The sequence below is a fragment of the Bos javanicus genome, chromosome 8 (assembly GCF_032452875.1).
Source record: "Bos javanicus breed banteng chromosome 8, ARS-OSU_banteng_1.0, whole genome shotgun sequence".
Lineage (NCBI taxonomy): Eukaryota > Metazoa > Chordata > Mammalia > Artiodactyla > Bovidae > Bos > Bos javanicus.
In genome coordinates, this window is record NC_083875.1 from 64,551,919 (window position 1) to 64,570,681 (window position 18,763).

An 18,763-nucleotide genomic window follows, 5' to 3' on the forward strand; every position below is an offset into this window, starting at 1 on the left:
GATGCTGAGACTTCCTTACCTGATTAGAACATTAACAACTTGCATTGTCCACTGTTTTAACCTTACAGCTACCCTTTCAGGTAGGTACTATCATTCCCACTTTGCACGTGAGGAAACTGAAGCTCTGAAGGGGTGCCTTGCTCTATGAAGTGAATGAGTTGTTTGTAAAACATGGGAATTCTGCTTTTTGGTTCAGTGCTCTTTCTAAAAGTCTTGAGAATATTGCTCCCTTTCTGAGGATCATTTTTCGTTCATGCATGAAATTTCTTCAGTTAAGTGTGGTCCAAAGACCATGACAAACTGTTTAAGACAGCTTTTTAAGAAACAGTGCACTTGTGCCTTAATGTACGGTAAAGAACAGAGTGAATGTATGTTCAGGACTGTTTGTTTTCTTTTTTTACCAAACAGCCTCATCAGCCTCAACTTTCACTGACGTCTATTTCAAATGTCAATTACGGCAGACCCGCAGTAAGTACGATTCATGCGTTTACTCTACAAATGCTGAAAGTGTGTCTACCATGTGCCAGGGCCCGTGCTTGGCATGCAGTTTGTTTAGATAATTGCCGGAACCTCAGTTGCAGGAAACACAACAAGGCCTGTGGACTCTTGTCCCTGTTGAGTCTGTTCCACCATCTCTACAGACCAGCCTCTGCAAAGGTCTTTCCTCCTGCCTCCTCTCTACCCCACCCCAGGACACAGACATAGGTTACATCTGCAAAACTTGCACACAGCTTAGGGTTGCCATGGCACTGATCCTGGCCCCAACGCTATGTGATCTTACAGCTGCAGAGCCCAGTACCACCTGGCTCAATTCAGAGTCTTGGGAGAGGCAGTCCACATGGCTCAGACTCCCTCCCAGCCAAATCGAGAGCAGCCAAGAGAATGAAATTGAATGGCCTAAGGCGACTCTTTAGCAAGTATTGTGGGGACACTCTTCAGAGCACAAGGCATGAACTTGGCGGGCACTGGGAACATGTTTCCTGTAGTGCTGCCCTCTGCCCAGCAGGAGATCCTGTGGGGCATGGTGAGTCTGCACTACCTGTAGGATACCTGAGTGGAGACCCCCAGAAGGAAGCAGCATCGGAAAGTCTGCAACCCTGCAGTGGGTCTAGTCTGGAAATGCAGACTTGGGAGTCTTCAGTAAAGCCATGGCTGTTGTGTTGGGGATGGAGGGATTCCTAAAAGAGAATCTATGTGGTGAGGAGAGACTGGATTGTGAGGAGCAAAAATAAAATGCACTGACTGGAGAAAGATGAAAAGGAAACCGAGAAGCTATTGCCAGAGAGGAAAGAGTGCCAAGCAAGGTAGAAGCTAACAGTGCCGAATGCTGCCAGGGCGCCCATGGAAGGAGCTAAAAGGTGTTGTTCAAATTGAGAGACCAGGGAAAAGCATTTCCATAGCATGGAGGGACGCCAACAAGATTCTAGGTGGTGGCAGAGTAGGTGGGGGGTGAGGAAGCAGAGAAGCAAGTATAGATAAACCTTCAGAAAGCTTAGCTATGCGGGGAGGCGTGAGGGCAGTAGCTACAAAAAGGTTTCAAATAGTGTATTATAAATTCTGAAGTAATACGTAATCCATTTTAGAAAGTCTAGACAATGAATAGAAAGAATGGAGAAGAAAATAATCATAATTTTACAAAACTATAACTATCCACAAAATAACTGTTTTATCATTTGATTGTTGAAATGTCATTGTCTTCACAAAAATGATAGCTATTCATTATAGAAATGTTCCAGCAGTTAAAGATATAGAAACATGAGAACACAAAAGCCCCCAAACCCACCATTCAGAGGCAGCCATGGTTCCAGGCCTTTTTCTGCATCTCCTTAGAGAGGAAGAAGTGGTCGTGATGGGGTCAGAGGTGTGTCAGGGAAGCCCCCTCTCACCACTGCCCCTTTCCTGGGTGTCCCCCAGGAAAGCTCGTTCTATTGAGGCCTCTTGTGACTGCCCTTGGGCGTAGTCCCCAGAGGCACAGTGGCTGGAGGGTGATGAGACCATAAGGCCTCTTCCTTCACGTGCCACGATGTTCAGACATATAAGAAGAGGAAGATGGGCTTAAGATATTTTTCTTTCCTGGAGACTTGGGCCCAGGTCCTGCACCAGCTCTGTGCTTCCCCAGCTCTGTGCTAATGAGATAAAAGTTACTTCTGACATGCGGTTGAGGATGGGGATGACTGCTCCTTGATTATGAAATGTAATTCAGAGGCTACAGCAGAAAGGGCTGGGAAAGAAGGCTGGGTTTGGGGAGAGAAAGTGTGGAGGAAGATTATGGAATGGCTTTTATTTGGGCTACTGACCAAGGTGTCAGGAATGTGAGGCTAGAATTATTGTATGATCCCTGGTTTCTAAGAGTCTATCCCAATAGTCTTCATAATAAATGTCACGACCTTCTCCTTTCAAGGCCTTTTTCCTCTGGTCCCCCAGGATCAGCCCCAGACCTACTCAGGAGGTGGAAGAAAGGGCAGGAGGCAGATAATTTGATGCACCTCTGAGATCTAGGACCAAAGCCAGCTTAAAAACCTCCTAGAAACTCAATGAAGGGCAGACCCAGAAGTCTCCAACAGATGGCCTGCCTGCAGGCTGAATTCAGATCTCTGAAGTGCTTTAGTTTGTTTTTCTCGTACATTTTATAAGAAATGTCTACTAGTTAGAGTCGTTCAGACTGCTGAGCCAGACTGCTTTGGGAGACCTGGGCTGTCCTTCACTGGAGATGGTCACACCTGGGCTGGGAATCCAGTGTCAGGTAGAGGTGGAATAAGGTGACCTCAGCGTGCCTTCCAATGCAGCAAGTCGGGGATCTTATTAGGAATGTGTGATGGTTATGGGAGTTAGAGTTTGCTATCAATTCTCCAACTGCACTGTCTTTTCTCTCACTTTTTACAGCTACACTTGGTTGCTCTGAACACGCCGTTTTCTGGGGACATTCGAGCTGATTTCCAGTGCTTCCAGCAGGCCAGGGCTGCAGGACTGTTGTCCACCTACCGAGCATTCTTATCCTCCCATTTGCAAGATCTCTCCACAGTTGTAAGGAAAGCAGAGAGATATAGCCTTCCAATAGTGAACCTCAAGGTAAAACTAAATATGGTTCCCGTTGCCTCCTGGATGTACTGTTCTCCACAGGCACTAAAGGCAGTTGCCACTCCTAACACCTTCAGAAGTGTGCTATTTCGAGGCCCTGATTAGTTGTGTGACTTTGGGTGGGTTACCTTCCCTCTTTGGGCGTCAGTTCCCTTATATTTGCAATAGCCCTTCCTGCTTAGATGGTTTGTGATCCTTGGAGCAAAAGGAGGGATAGTAATGACCTCTTTCATTCGTACAGCTTTTCAGTTTGTTTATAAAGCACTTCATATCTGTTCTAATAGATACTTCCAATAAAAATGGGAGTTATTCTTTTCTGTTTGTTAGGAAACCGAGGCTTACAAGGAGAAACAGTTCACTCAGAGTAACTATAAACTGGAATTGGTTTCTTTGATCCCCATGTCCAGGGCTCTTGTTTCCACCCAAGGGTGCCTTCTGTAGAGAACTGCCTGAGTGGCACCAGAACCACTCTGTCCTGCACCCTGGTTTGCTACCCTCAGGTATTTCTGTGCCCTTATTCACTGGCAAGGCAGGGCCTCACTGCATCCTTCAATTACACAATGGAAATAGCCTACTCCTTTAAGGCTACAGAAGAGCAGCTCATTGCTGCTCACACATATCCTGGGTCTTGATTCCTAACCAGATCTTAAAGGTTCTTTGAGACCCTTTGGTCCCTGTGATCCCAGTATTCCAACCTGGAAGCTTGAGCCTGGCAAGTTCGTCCTGACCCCACACGCAGCACTTTCTTTTCCCTCTTCCAAGGGTCTGTTCTACCATTTCACCCACTCAGATTGTTTGTTTTCTTAGAATATAAATAACTGAAGGAAAAGGAGTAAGAGATTCATCTCCACATCACCCACTTGTGCTGTGCTTAGTCGCTTAGTCATGTCCAACTCTTTGTGACCCCATGGACTGTAGCCCATCAGGCTCCTCTGTCCATGGGGATTCTGCAGACAAGAATACTGGAGTGGGTTGCCATGCCCAACCCAGAGACTGAACCCAGGTCTCCCACATTGCAGGCAGATTCTTTACCATCTAAGACACCAAGGAAGCCTCACCCATTTGTATATTAGCACAAATTTGAAGCTCAGTATATAATTATAAAGGCTTCCTTGGTAGTTCAGATGGTAAAGTATCTGCCTGCAGTGCAGGAGACCTAGGTCTGATCCCCTAGTCAGGAAGATCCCTGGAGAAGGGAATGGCAATCCGCTTCAGTATTCTTGCCTGGAGAATTCCATGAACTGACTGTGGGGTCACAAAGAGTCGGACACAACTGAGCGACTAACACTTTCACCTTCATGTAATTATACAATGTTTAAAATAGCAATAATAAAATAAAGACCTAAAACACACTTTTGATGGGGAAGAGACATTATGCACATATAGTAAAAGAAATTACCTCAAGAAATAAGATCATAAAGCTGAAAGGGTTCCAAGGATAGATTATAAAATCAAACCAAAGTATTTCCCAAGTTCTCACCCTGTCCAGGATATAGGAGTAGAGTTGGGGGCTTCCGAGCTTTGAAGAATGGATAAATACTTGTAAGCTGTTTGTATAATGATTCTAATGTAGCATTTTTGTCTCCACAGGGCCAAGTACTTTTTAATAATTGGGACTCAATTTTTTCTGGCCACGGAGGTCAGTTCAATACACACGTTCCAATATATTCCTTTGATGGCCGAGATGTAATGACAGATCCTTCCTGGTAAGTAGAGGTTGAAGCCTTTGAAGTATATCATATGATAGACAGCTTTAGGAAACAGTCTAACAATGGGATGCCCTTATCAGCTACTCCTCTGAGATGTTGCCAGGATAAAACCCCAGTGAGGCAGCCAGAGGCCTTGGAGAGAGCCTGGCCTTGAAGTTAGGAGACCTGGGTCCAGTAACTTTATATGGGACCTTGGGTAAGGCACTTCCACTATTTGAGCTTCAGTTACCTCACTTGTCAAATGGGCAGAATAATCATATCCATACCATAATAATGCTGTGAGAATAAAAAGGTAAGTGTGAGAATATCTAGGATACAGTAGGCACTTAATTAGTGATAAGTAATGCTGTTGTTGGTGATTCTTTAACCCTCTCCTGTGAGTTGTGTTCTAATTCTTTGAAAATTATGTATGCTTTTAAGAATACAACAACTCAGTAAATCTTTCCTCATTGTCTACTGTATGCCAGGCCTGATGTCAGGCCTGGAAGGTGCAGTAATAAACCTACACAACTCCTCCCTTTGCAAAGCTTATAGTCTGTGGGAAGACTGACACGGACTAGCTACCATTCTAGACATGATATTGTCATTGGAAAATGAAGAAACAGATAAGATGGTAGGAGCACAGAGGAAATAGTCAACATTCCTTAGCAGTGAGAAGAAGGAAGGCTTCCTGTAAGTCCATTTAATGGACTTTGAAAGATGACAAGGAATTGCTGAAAATGGAAGTGAGGCCATTCCAGCCTAAGGGGACTCATCAAAGTTTCCAATTCACAGAAGTAGAGAGTATAATTTCGGAGCATGTAGAAACTGGATATGGTCAGAATGTAGTGTGTTCAAAAAGTTTGAAACAGTGATAAAGGCAGAGAAGTGATGTGCGGTCAGACCCTGGAGAGTTCAGGAGTTTGACTTAACTCACTAGACTTAGGCTGATTTCCTCACCAAGATATGCCACAAAGAAGGGTCATTTCAAAAAGTAACACAACAAACTTCCTTTGTAGGCCCCAGAAGGTCATTTGGCATGGCTCCAGCACCCACGGAGTCCGTCTTGTGGATCAGTACTGTGAAGCGTGGAGAACCGCCGACATGGCAGTCATGGGCTTGGCCTCCCCGCTGAACACGGGGAAGATTCTGGACCAGAAAGCATACAGCTGTGCTAACAGGCTAATTGTGCTGTGTATCGAAAACAGTTTCATGACAGATGCGAGGAAGTAACAACCTTCCCATGCTTCTTAAGAGTTTTCCAATTTTTTTATGTGAAGAGTTGACACTGAAATCTAAAATGTTTAAGCGTTGTAAATATTAGTTTTTTATTACACATGCGTCACAACAGCAACCAAAGAAAACATACCTCAATATACTCAAAACTGAAGACATAAAGGACTCAGATCAAAGACAAAATCTGATCCATCTATTGGTGCTAGATTCTGCAGGAAACCCCATGCAGTGTAAACGCATCCCAAGACGGTTAAGAGCAAGTTAAAAAAAAGAGCAGGTTAAAAACAAAGGCCTTGGCATTCTGCCCACTGCATCCTTCAGAAAGTGATTTCCTCCTTTTAACCATTGTTGAGTATAAGATGTCCTTCATGATTTCTTACAAAGTCAGTGTTTAGAAATGTTACCCCTTTCTAAGTTATGTGCAGACCAAACACTTTGTTCTTTAATATACATCCATTGTTTGCAACTGCTGTTTATATAGACAGAACTGCTCCAAATGATCCTATTTGTATTTTCTGATATTACCAGACTTTAATGTTTTCTTCCTAAAATATTATTGCCATCATACTTTAGGAGTTTTATAATTTTACACAATCATATTTCAGTATGGCATCTGTTTATGTGAATGACTTGCTGGAAAAGTTTAAGTTCCCAATGATCTGAAACTAAAGAAGAAATACCACATAATTACTTCCTTTCCCTTGGTGGCCCTTTTCCCCACCCCTACCCTGATTTTATGACTTCCATTTGGCAATTCTTGAATTATAACTCCATTTGAACAAACAGGTTCATGAGGATAAATTTTCTGAGACACATATATCTTCATGCTGTATACTTTGGTTCTTTTTTTTCCATGTGATAAGTGAACATAAAAACATCTTTTCCAGGCGCTTTCTTCTGTTTGACTTTTTCCCCTCGGTTCCTTTATTCCTCATCACTGATGTGGAAGCGGCCCCCAGGCAGGATTGCTAACCCTGCAAGGAAGTGATGTGACACACAAGTCATGCCACTTGTGTGTCCCCTCAGGAGATGATCAGAAAACAGGAAGATTTTCCCATCATCCTCTTCTTCTCCTGTGTGTTGTCTTCCACTCAGCGAAGGCAGCATGGGGCATGCAGAAGAGTCCCAGTGTGACAAATAGGATCAACTGTATCTCAACACATGATTCAGGCAGATCTGCCTTTTTCTCTCAAGGAAGTTGAGATCAAATAAGTAATATCAGCTCTCAGTTCCTAAATATCAGACTTACATAAGTCTCATTTATCTTTCCCAATAACCTGCAAGGTAAGTATTTATATCTCTGCTTTACAAATGAAAACAAAATTAAAAAGTTGAGGCTCAGGAAGTCACTTGTTCCAGGTCACAAGGCTGCTGAGTGGTGGGGCTGGTTTCACGCCCAGGGTCCATCTCACTCCAGTGCCCAGGATCGTTTCAAGGAGCAACTACACAAGGCTGCCTTTTTGTTCCCTCTCAGCTCCTAGGCTGTGACTCTCTGGCTCTTGGCTTGATGCTGCAGGAGAAACAGAATCGCCAGGCAAGTAGCATGCCAGGATATTTCCTCCCATTCAGCCAGGCTGGTCCAGAAACTCAGCAAAGTGAATCCACCCTAATGGTCCTTGAGGTAGGAAGGAAGTGGAGAACCAAAAAAAAAAAAAAGCAGACAGCCCAGGACCCCCACTTAGGGGCTTCCTACATGGAAGAGTGGTGAGAATCTGAGTCATGGGCTGAAGACACATATAGGTTGGAAAGACCCAGAGGTGGACTGTTGAGGACAGTGACTGGGGCAGGTGGTGGGGTGCCTGGCGTGCACAGGAACTGAGGGAGGAGGGGAGTGGGAGGGGCTGAGGTCATGAAGTGAAGGTGCTATCCCATCCATTTTAGCCAGAGCCCACCGAGGCCCTGGGCCACAGAAGGAACAGGGTGGGCTCGGGGTGTGCTGACCCCAAGAAGGAGGTTAACATTCATGCCTTGGCTCCTCAGTCCTCTTTGTGTACTGAAGGAGGGTATGACCAACTGTCCTCCCAGCAGAGGCCTTGAATGAACCCCAGCCCTGGCTAGGCTCAGAATGACAGTCAAAAGCCTGGGTCTAGCATTCAAGGCCCTTCACTGAACATCAGGTCTCCTGTCACTTGCCAAAGGCCACCAGCCTGAGGCCCTCATGATTACTTATGTGAGCCATACAGACCCCTGTGTGGGGCTGCTGTCCATGCCCTGTCTCATCTTGGGAAAGCCTTAGCTGCTGTCGGTCTAACCCGGCCCTCTAGCCAACAACCAGTGCAGATTCTCTTCCTCTGTGACATCCCCTGCTCCTCTGAACCTGCCAACCTTTTATCATGCTTCCTCCTCTGAACACCTGGCGTTTTTAACACCTGGATCTTGTCACACTAGTAAAGACTGAAAGGTCTCCAGCCTTCACTTTACCCCTGAGTGTCCTTCAAGTCTGGGGAGCAGGCTAGCATTCTCTGGCATAATACAGCATGGAAGATACTCCTCAGTTGTTGGATTTCAGTGTGAGAGGTCTTGGGGTACTTGCTCTGAGCCCATATTGTGGACTCTCAAGGTCTGAAGCTGACAGCATCCACAGTCCCCTGTTCAGAAACAGAAGGACAGAAACAGCTGTCCCATATCCACCCACACCAGGTCCCATGGGGAGGCAGACTCTGGAAGGCACATAGCAGCCAAGAGACTGGCAAGGAATGGGAGGCATGGGTGACAGAGTGCAGCGGGGGACGTGCAGGGCGAGCTCTTGGCCAATCTGAACGTGGCCACATGGCGGTACCTGCGGAAGAACCGAGAGAATGAGGAGAACGGATCACAAGAGTCGTTCAGATTTCCTGCACCCTTGAACTTAGATGGCTCAGACGGTGTTGCTTGAACCTGTAGGAAGGGCAAGTAGGAGATGGCATGGCCCCCAGGGAGTGTCAGCAGTCCAGTACAGCTGAATATTGATCAGTGAAGGAAATGCATAAGCCAAAAAATGAACAACCAACAAAAAGGAATGTATTGGCTTTTGGGACCAGGAAGGACGGGGAATCCAAGAGACTCAAGCAACGTAGTCACTTCGTCTATTTTTTCTTCTGTGTGTATATGTCTGCTGTGCTTTTCCTTTTCTCTGTGTGTGGCTTCCTTCTTATGGTGAGAACAAGATTCCTTCATGTGGCAGGGATTGCTCCCAGCTCAAGGCTTACGTTATCCCAGCACCCCAGGGAGTGGCCTCAGAGGAAAGAGAAGACTCTCTCTCCTGTCTGGAATTATATTAGTTCCCAGAAAGAATTCTGTTTAGTCCCGCTCATGTTGTGTGCCTATGATTGCAATTGGCAGCTCCACCCAAGATGAGTTGTGCAGAAAAAACTATTCCTCCACCCAAAATGTGAAGGGGGTTTGCAGTGACCAGAAGACAGGGCTCAGGAGGTTAAGAAGACCAAAGAGGGAAAGAGACAGATCCCAACACCCAACAACAGGGAAGGGCTGAGGGCGGGGGATGTGGTGGTCAATGGCACACTGGCCTTGAATTCTAGGGTGCGGTGTGTGGACTTCATCCTGCTACTGATGGAGCACCTTTGGAAGACAAGAAGCTGAGATTTGGGATCAGTTTTATGTTTGAGAAAGGTCAAACAGGACTTTTGTTTGTTCATTTATCCATCCAGAGATATTTTTCAGTAATGCTTTTTTACCCAGAACCATGTTTAAATTTGGAGATGCTGAGATAAATTTGGCTTCCCCAGTAGTTCAAACAGTAAAGAATCTGGTTGCAATGTGGGAGACCTGGATTTGATCCCTGGGTCAGGAAGATCCCTTGGAAAAGGGCATGGCAACCCACTCCAGTATTCTTCCCTGGAGAGTCCCATGGACAGAGGAGCCTGGTGGGCTACAGTCCATGGGGTTGCAAATAGTCAGACCTAACTGAGCCACTAACTCACTGTCTAGATAAATGGTGCCCCCACTTTTCAAATCCACCAAGCCCATTCTGCCACAGATTGTTTCAAATCCCATGTGTATCTTCTCTTCCTCCAAATCCTCAAAGACCTTGCCAAGTGTATGTGTACAATTCTTGCCTAACCCATTGATGGAGGAGTACTTCTCTGGTTATTCCTTGAGCTTCTGAGTCACCAAGACACCACTGAACCTCCTCAGAGCTCTTTGATCTCCATTGGCTGATTTCCCCCTTTACCTTCCATCTGTACTCTAACTTACAGGGCAGTTGAATGTAGACAGGCCTTTGTCTGGGTTTGAATTTGGGCTCTGCCACCTACCAGCCATGTAATCATAGGCAAGTTACTGAAAATCCTACCCTACACTCAACACTTCCCTGCAGCTCAGTTTCTTCATCTGTAACATAGAGGTAGTAAATGAAACAACTCTCCATTGAGTTAAGTTGTTAGAAGCCCTAGGAATGGGATTGTGACCCTGAATAAGAATCCAGTAAGTGCTGACTGTCCTTATGACCTGCCCCGGATGTCTCTCAAGATGAGCTGGGGGCCCTTTCTCTAGACTTGCAGGGTGGCGTCTTCCAATCTGGTTTCTCTGCCTTCAAGCCCAGGGCTCTGACTCAACCTGTATACACTAGTGCAGCTGTTACCTGTTGATGAATATTCACTGTCCCCAGCCCTGGGTGTCCTGGCTCCCCTGCCCCTCTGCTCATTCTCCCCTGAGTCTACAACTAAATTGTTATCATCTGTCCCAGTAGGGGCTCCACAGTTCCGCTCTGGCACTGGGGCTGGATTCCTTCAGATTGACAGGAGCATGTGCCATAATGACTGTGAGATAATCTGATTATTCCCCTGCCTAAGCCTGCCCAGCACCCTTAGTTCCAAGCAGGACCCAGAATGCCCTGTTACCTGATATGTTCATAGAGGAGATGCCCCTCCCCTTCCTCCAGACTTGCTCCTTCTCCTCTGGTCCTTCTCTCAGGGAATGGTGCCATCAGCCAACCAGTAGCCTAAGAGTCATTTGCCTATTCACTAATCAGGATATTTTCTGAGTGCTTACTTAGTAATAACAGCAAAAATAATATTACAATGTAAAGTAGGTGCGAGGAAGTTCAGCAAAGTATGGCTCATTCCATGATGGCTATTTCTTCTAAATGTCAAAGTATTTTTAAAAAGATATCTTTGGGGAGTCTTGCTTTGCTGCACATGTTGGCCCTCCTTTGAGATAAAGAGCTTACTTTTACTTCTGTAGGACTGCATCTCTCATCATGTTGATCTCCTGGCACACAGCTTCTCCCTTCCAGCTCATTCTCTACACCAGGAGAGACATCTTTCTCAAAAACCTGCCACACTGTCAGTGTTTGGAATTGGCATCCTTCTTAGATGAGGATTCATTTGCCAGTAGTTTATGTGGGAGGTGATCCCAGGACACCGGATAGGGGAATGTGGGTGTGAGACAGGGAAAGGAAGGCAGGCTTTGAAGGGGGCATCTAGTCTTTGCTGGGAGTGACCAGATAATCCTCTCCTTTTAGGAACTCTAGGATTCAGTGTAGGACAGGCACCTCAGAGTTTCCCACCTAAGGGACAAGGAGCTGTGGTATTTATACACCAACCCACAGCAGTCACTGAAAGGCGGAGTGCGTCACCTTCCGGTACATCTGACCTGCTGAGCTCAGTCACGGTGGGCTCTGACTGCCAGAGAAAGCTGTCAGGCAAAGATACAAATGCTGGCAATCAGCGGTCTGTGGGCCAGCACCACAGAGCCTGTTTCATCAGGCTTATTTAACGGGAAGCCATGCAGCTTCTATTTCACAATAATAATTTGAGCTTACAATAACTTCCCCAGATCTCATTGAAGTGATAAAAATAATAAAAATAAGAGGAGGTAGAAAGTTCTGAAATACCATTGTTGCAAAGGAAGAACAACATCAACCAGGCAGAAGCCTTGAGAACTTCCTGGAAGAAGTGAACCTGGTATGACTGGATATCTTACAACCACAGCAAAAGCAAGGCCTGCCTGTGAGTCTGTCCGGGGATGCTGGTTTGCACAGCACTGTGCCAGCTGGGGCTGGAGGCAAAGATACTCTGGGACCTGTGGAAGGAAGCTCATGGTGACCTGGGCGGTTGCTGCCAACACTGAGAAGAGCTATCCATCCTTTTCAATACAAGCTTTCATACTTATAAATAGCAACATATATTTGATTTGACAAGTCTCCAGTCATCTGAGAAGATTAAGCAGTCTCGAATAAGGGAACCAGCAGATCATTCAGAGCCAATGGCTTATATTAAAAAGAATTATTACAGAAAACTGGAGCAAATGTTTGAAAAATTGAAATTTGCTTTTTGAAAGTCAGAGGATAAAAGAAGCATAAGATAGGATACTAGAAGAACAAGAAACAGTCCTTGAAAATAAAGTACATGATTGTATGAGCCCAAAATAAGACAGGACTGCAATATATATACCATTGAAAACTGATTTAGTGAATTATCAGTAAGCTTGTAAGAATTAATACAGTCCTCTCAGAACACAGACAAGAAGATAAATTCATGAGAGAAAAATAGAGTGATAGCTAAAATGTCCCAATGCTCATATAGTAGGAGTCATAGAATAAGAGAGAAAAATGGATAGAAGTGAAATATTAGTTAACAAAATAATGAAAGATTTCCTGAGCTGGAAGAGTTTTATTTATGGATTGAAGAGATTCACTAGTCCTGGGCAAAACTGTTGCAAAAAACTCACCCAAGGGCATATCTGGTAAAATTTCAGAATTCCAAGGTTAGTATAAAAATCCTATAAACTTTCATCCAGGAAGAGATTCAGACTGGCACTGGAGTGCTCGTTTGTAATATTACTGGTGGCTCAGACAGAAAACAATGGAACAATGTATAAATAATCCTGTTGATTAAGAATTATGGCATTAAAATTTTGCAGCCAAACTGAGAACAAAAGAGAGATACTTCCAGAAATGTCAAGACTTGAAAATATAACACCCAGGTAATGTCCTGAGAAACAAACTTAGTAGAACAATTATAATCCCATAAAAATGAACAGAGAATTAAGATCTCACTAAGTAGAGGGCACTGTAATACACTAGAAACCTAAAGAGAAACAAAGTAATTTATAGCTTTATCTAATCAGTGTTTCCCAAGTTGTAATATGTATACCACACCTAGATTGATTTTTCCTTTAATAGTTATATACTTATTTTCACATGTGATCGAAATATACAGGGAGCACCAAATCAAAAATTTCACATTTATTTTTAATTTAATATGAAGTGTTTAGTGGGTAGTTCAGTTTTTAAAAGTTTGTTGATTTAGGACTTTCCTGGTGGTCCAGTGGTTGAGACTTCTTGTTTCCAATGCAGGGGGTGCAGGTATGATCCCCGGTTAGGATCATATAGGATCACTAGGATCCTGTATGCCATGAACCACAGTCAAAAAAAATTTTCAAGTATGTTGGCTTAAAGAAAAATATTAAGTAATTTACAGTACAAGTAGTATATTGTTAAGAAAGTAGGAAAATGAGCAAGTTTGGAGAAAGTGGACTAAACAGTTGTTGATATTGTAGTTATAAAATATGTTCCAGACTTACCAGTTTGAGATGACAGAATAAGTTCAAGTTTCTTTTAAAACCCAAATTACAAGTCTGATGTCCTCAGTGGGAAACTAACACAAAGTCCAGTCCTTTTCTTCCCCAAATACCCATCAATCACTCTACCTTCCAATAATCCACGCGTGCTTATATTTTCCCCTGCAATCAGGTCTACTCATTTTTACCTGTGGGTCCTTGACGGGAGAGAAGAACGCAGGGATGTCCCTGGTGCCAAACTCACTTCCCTGGTGTCAGTGCTCCATCCGCAGTGAGTGGGGACCTCATGATGCTGAGAACTGTGCTGGTGTCACTCAATGCAGGTGATCTCGGGGAGCAGAAAAGAGACAATGCGGAGAGTGAGACAGAGAAGGGGGAAAAGCCCATCTAAGGATGCATATCATCACGGTCACTACTGTCAGCAAAGGGAGTTCAGTTCCACCAGGACCTCTGAGAAGTGCACAGAGTAGCTCTTCAAATTATCCATCTGCTGGACAGGAGGCTGGATCCTTTGTCCGTTGGCTGCCATTCTGTATTGGTCAAGCATTGCCCATAGGGTACTAACTGCTTTTCGCTTCTAAGCTGCGCTTGTAAGCTAGCCCAGAAAGTTCCCTCATGTTGAGAGAAGGCCCTGGCACAGTATGGAGCAGACAAGTGATGTGAGTCTAAAGGCAGAACACCAGCAGCAGAAGGTGAATGGGAACTACCCACTACAGCTAAGGCTGAAATCGAACCTGGTCTGGAGGGGCTGCTAAAGGTACAAACACAGAAGTGTCTACTACAATCCCTTCAGCAGGTCAGCTCCCCTTCTCCTTAGAGTCAGTTTCAAACCAGGGCCCCAGTATCCACACTGTTCTATAAAATATAAATATAATCAATCATGTGCTATGAAAACATAATGATCAAAACGAATGCAAAAATACATAGAAAAGCTGAATATTCTAACCACAAATGAAATATAAAACATTATAACAAATCTCACCTCCCCATATCCTGCATTCTTAGTTTTATGGGCAGGATAGGAGTGATTCCTCAAAGAAAGGGGGATGCTACAGAAGAAAGGAAAAGTGAATTGGCAAATGAGAAAATAAAAGGTGCTTATTACATTTGGCCTCTTGGGTTTCTCTCTTTCTCCCAAATCTACAATACAGTTAACTCATAAAAATGTACTCAGCTTCCTCCTTAAGATTTGACAACCAAAGTGACATTCAGCTGTCACACCCGCTGTTGCAAGTTGAGGGTCTCTGGATGATGTACAGTCCATTCCACCAGGTCCTTAGGCTAGTCACTCAATTACTAAGTATTTATTGAGCAAATTGGGATATTGCTGTTGCTGTTGTTTAGTTGTGTCTGACTCTTTTGCAACCCCTGGCTGTAGCCTGCCAGGCTCCTCTATCCTTGGGATTTCCCAGGCCAGAATACTGGAGTGGGTTTCCATTTTCTTCTCCAGGGGATCTTCCCGACCCAGGGATTGAACCCATGTCTTCTGTATTGACAGGCGGCTTCTTTGCCACTGTGCCACCTGGGAAACCCAAACTGGGGGTATAGAGGAAGAGTAATTGCCCTCAAAGATCTTATATTTCAGTGTGAGAGGAAATAGATCATAAGTATGCAAACAAATAAACAGACAAGATGAAATCAGGTACTGATTATTGCTAAAAGTAGGCCAATTAATGAGGTGTGATTGGAGGTGGGGAGGATGCTGAGATACCCTTCCGAAGAGATGGCATTTAAGATGAGATGTTAGCAACTGGTGTATTGAGATATCTTGATTAAGGTGAAAGCATGGAACTAGTAGACTACAGACCCTCATGAATCTCTGGGGAAGTATATGAGGTAAGGTCCGTCCAAAAGACCAAAAGCATTCTTAATATTTGAAACAGAGGGAATCTGATGCAGACAACTAGTTACACAAGTTCTGGGGAAGCCAAGAAACTGAACAGGACACAGTAAGACTATCCAGATATCACCAAAAGTGGGGCAAAGGAAGGAGGATGTGTTACCAGAGCTTAGAGATGAATACCAAACAGCGAAAGCTGGACCGCATTGGGCCTGGAGTCATAAAGGAAGAAGAGCCCACAGCCGGAAACTGCAGTAGACACAGATAAGGTATAAGAAAAATGCCTTGATTCGTTCCTTCCTCCTGCTTTCCAATCCCTCACCTATCAAAGGTAGTCATCTGAGCCAACAGCTTGGGCAGCATGGCCAGCCAGGATCAGGTCCCCACCCCCAAAACGGGGCAGAATTGGGAGAGAGAAATACACCTTGAGGGCAAACAAGCCCGGACAGACACAGGAAGAGTCCACAACTTCCTGGTTATTAAAAGTTTACTATTTCAGTTGCAAACTATTACAATCTCTTCTCCCTTTCCCCCTGCCCTCACGCTGAGCTTTCTTGAGCTAAGTTCCTGCCTTCTAGGGATGAAGATGGGGAGGAATGTGATTAGGATCTAAGGTATCTTCTTCTCTTCCTTCATCAAGGTTCAGCCCTTCAGGTGTGTTTGCCATGGAAGGAAGGAGAGGAAATAGGACAAAAGTTTCTTTACTCACCTGGCCAGGGCTGTGGTCCTTTCGAGGCTGGATGTTCCTGCTTGCCTGGCTTACAGGGGCCACTGACACCCTCTGCAGCAGGCAGTCGAACGCTGGTGAATCCTCTGGAGGACCTTCCTATGGGAGATAGGACCAACTGCCTTCTGTGATGTCCTCTTAGCCCAACTAGGAATCTCACCAGGACAACAACAGAACATATACGTAGCTCCACTTCTGCCCCAATTCCCTCCTTGAAGCAAAATCAATCTTCTTCCACCCTGACTCAGCTAAGCCCGAGGGCAAATTAGAAAATGATAACCAACTTTGGAGCAGCACATCAATTTCCCCTCCTCTTGGGGGCACCACTCCCCATGGCAGAATCTTTGAAGCTACCCCAATCTTTGGCTCTCACTACAAACACTGCATTCCCCACAAGGCAGAGGGTGCTGGCTCTAACTCCCCTCCTTCTCTCCTTCCCTGTCATCTCAGCGAAGATTAGAAAGGAGGGATGGTGGGGAGGGACTGTTGGACACCTTCCTGTGTGTCCCAGGAAGGGAACCTGGTGTGATGGTGGGCTGCTGTCTCAAGATAGAGCCATGCTCTGGTCCTCATCTCTGGGCTTTGGCTGGAATTACTGGACGATGGGAAAAGTTCCAGTGAGTATCCTGTTACCTTTGAACGATGCGAGGGAGGCAAGCTTGCAGAGACCTAAGGGTAGACTGTCTCAGGAACGAACAGCAGATTTCGTAAAGGTCTTGAGATGCAAGCTCACTTAGTGTGTCTAAGGGGCAGGAAGAAGCTGGAAGGCGCTGGAGGGGCAGTAAACGGTAGAGAAGACACGGCAAGCCAAGGAGGCCAGGGGAGGCAGCTGCAGGTCACCTTGGCTTTTGTAGATGAAGGCATACGGTATGGATTTTATGTCTGGTTGCTCTGAGAAGCTCCTGGAGGCCTTCAAGAGAGAGAGGGACATGAACCTATTTTTACTTTTATTTTTTGAGGCAGTAATATCATCAAGACATTTTTTATGATCAGAAAATACAAAACCGGCATTGACTCTTTAAATATATAAACAGAGTCCTCACAAACACATACCTCCTACAGCTAGTGCTCATTTTATTGAGGAGAAAGATACAACTTTCTAGATTTTTGCTGTGAAGAAATCTATTAGGTTTAAAAAAGTATATGAACTGATTTTTGTTTGGAAAGACCCCTGTGACTTATATGCTGAATGGACTCTGGAAGCAAATGGACCAGTTAATGGGCTGTTGCCGTAATTTAGCTGATTGGTAATGATGTCCTGGGTTAGGGCTGAAGCACTGGAGAGGGTGAGAAGTGGGCAGATTTGGGATGGATTTAGGTGGAGCTTTGCTGAAAGGTCTCAGTTATGAGAGAATGATTCCTGGGATTTGAGCCTGGCTGGGTAAGGAAGATACGGGCATGCGATTTGGTTTTGGTTGTTTGTTTTCTTCATTATAATATCCTCAGGGTCCAGAAGAATATCTGTCACTAGTAAGTGCTCAGTCAATATGTGCTGAATAATTGAAAAGGCAATAGATTGATCAGGTTCTAGTTGGGAAGCCAAATGGCCACACTCATGCTCTTGCCACGTGTAATTAAATGGTACGGTGAACCATTCCATATATTTTGCAAAATTCTATTTAAAAGAGGGAAGGGGGAACAATTCCAATTATTTGTTATTTGCCAAGGGACAGTACAGGGACAGCAAAAACTCATTTCCCTGTCAGAGGAACAGATTCCTTCCGTCCTCCCATAGGTCCTTCTTCTTGGGGGACTTGGGAGCATTTCACTGAGCAATGGCAACCTGGACCCCAGAGTGGAATAGCCTCTGCTATTCACCACAGGCCTAGAAGAGGGTCCACTTTCTGGGACTCGGCCCCTTGGCCTGAGCTTCCTTGGAGCTCCGAGTGATGACAAAGGTCCCCACAGACCCTGGGCTCTGTTCTAGGCCATGTGGCTTTGGGATGAGATTCTCCCTCTTACCCAGATCCCCCAGGGTATCCCTCTTCATGGCCACAGATTCCTGCTGTTGAAATACTTTAAGGAGGAAGATCATCAAACTCTCTGCACCCTGAGAATCTTGCTGCAAGGGGAAGGGCCTCTCTTTTATCTGCCCGCTGCTCCCTTCTGTTTTCAAACAGCCCAGCTTCGACAGAAGCATACTTTTGAGTAGCACATAGCCAACCCCCTCTGACATCCGAACATCCTAACATCTTTGGACCTCGACCTCTCGTTAAAAAAAGGTACTTGTTTTGATGTACATATACATAGTAAAATGATTACCCCTCTGTGGCCAGGGGTCAAGAATCAGTGACGGGCAGCCTCACTAAATCTACCACCTGGCTGTAGCAGGGGAGGAACAGATCTGTAAAGGAAGAAGGTGAGTGTGCTGTCCCTTAAGAAAGGAGTTGGTAGATGGGGAAAAACAACAAATCCCTTTTATGGGAAGTCACGTTTAATGCCAGGAACCAAAGAAAGAGTACAAATTCAGACGCTGGTTTTGTTTTCTAAGTGAGACCAGAGAAATGAACTTTGTGGGTAGGAATTGTAATGAGGAAGTGAGCGCAGGGGTCTTACTCCGTGAAGAAAGATTCTGAAGGGGAAGTTGAGAGGAGGCCTGCTCTGCAGCCCGGCCCGCAGGAGGCTCTGGGAGGTGGCCGCCATTGCAGCTGGTGACTCAGTGCGGTGTAGCAC

The 18,763-nt window shown here is 45.0% G+C and overlaps 1 protein-coding gene across 3 annotated transcripts in view; it reads left to right on the top strand.

Annotated features, from left to right (window-relative positions):
* The window catches only part of COL15A1 (collagen type XV alpha 1 chain), a 103,424-nt gene extending 96,533 nt beyond the window's left edge, over positions 1-6,891 (top strand). For all 3 annotated transcript variants that reach the window (XM_061425787.1, XM_061425788.1, XM_061425786.1), the window contains 4 exons: positions 409-468; positions 2,884-3,069; positions 4,669-4,784; positions 5,786-6,891. In XM_061425787.1, the coding sequence (XP_061281771.1) occupies positions 409-468; positions 2,884-3,069; positions 4,669-4,784; positions 5,786-5,999 (576 nt within the window). In that variant the 3' untranslated portion in view covers positions 6,000-6,891. The remainder of the gene's footprint in view (positions 1-408; positions 469-2,883; positions 3,070-4,668; positions 4,785-5,785) is intronic.
* The last annotated feature ends 11,872 nt before the right edge of the window (positions 6,892-18,763 follow it).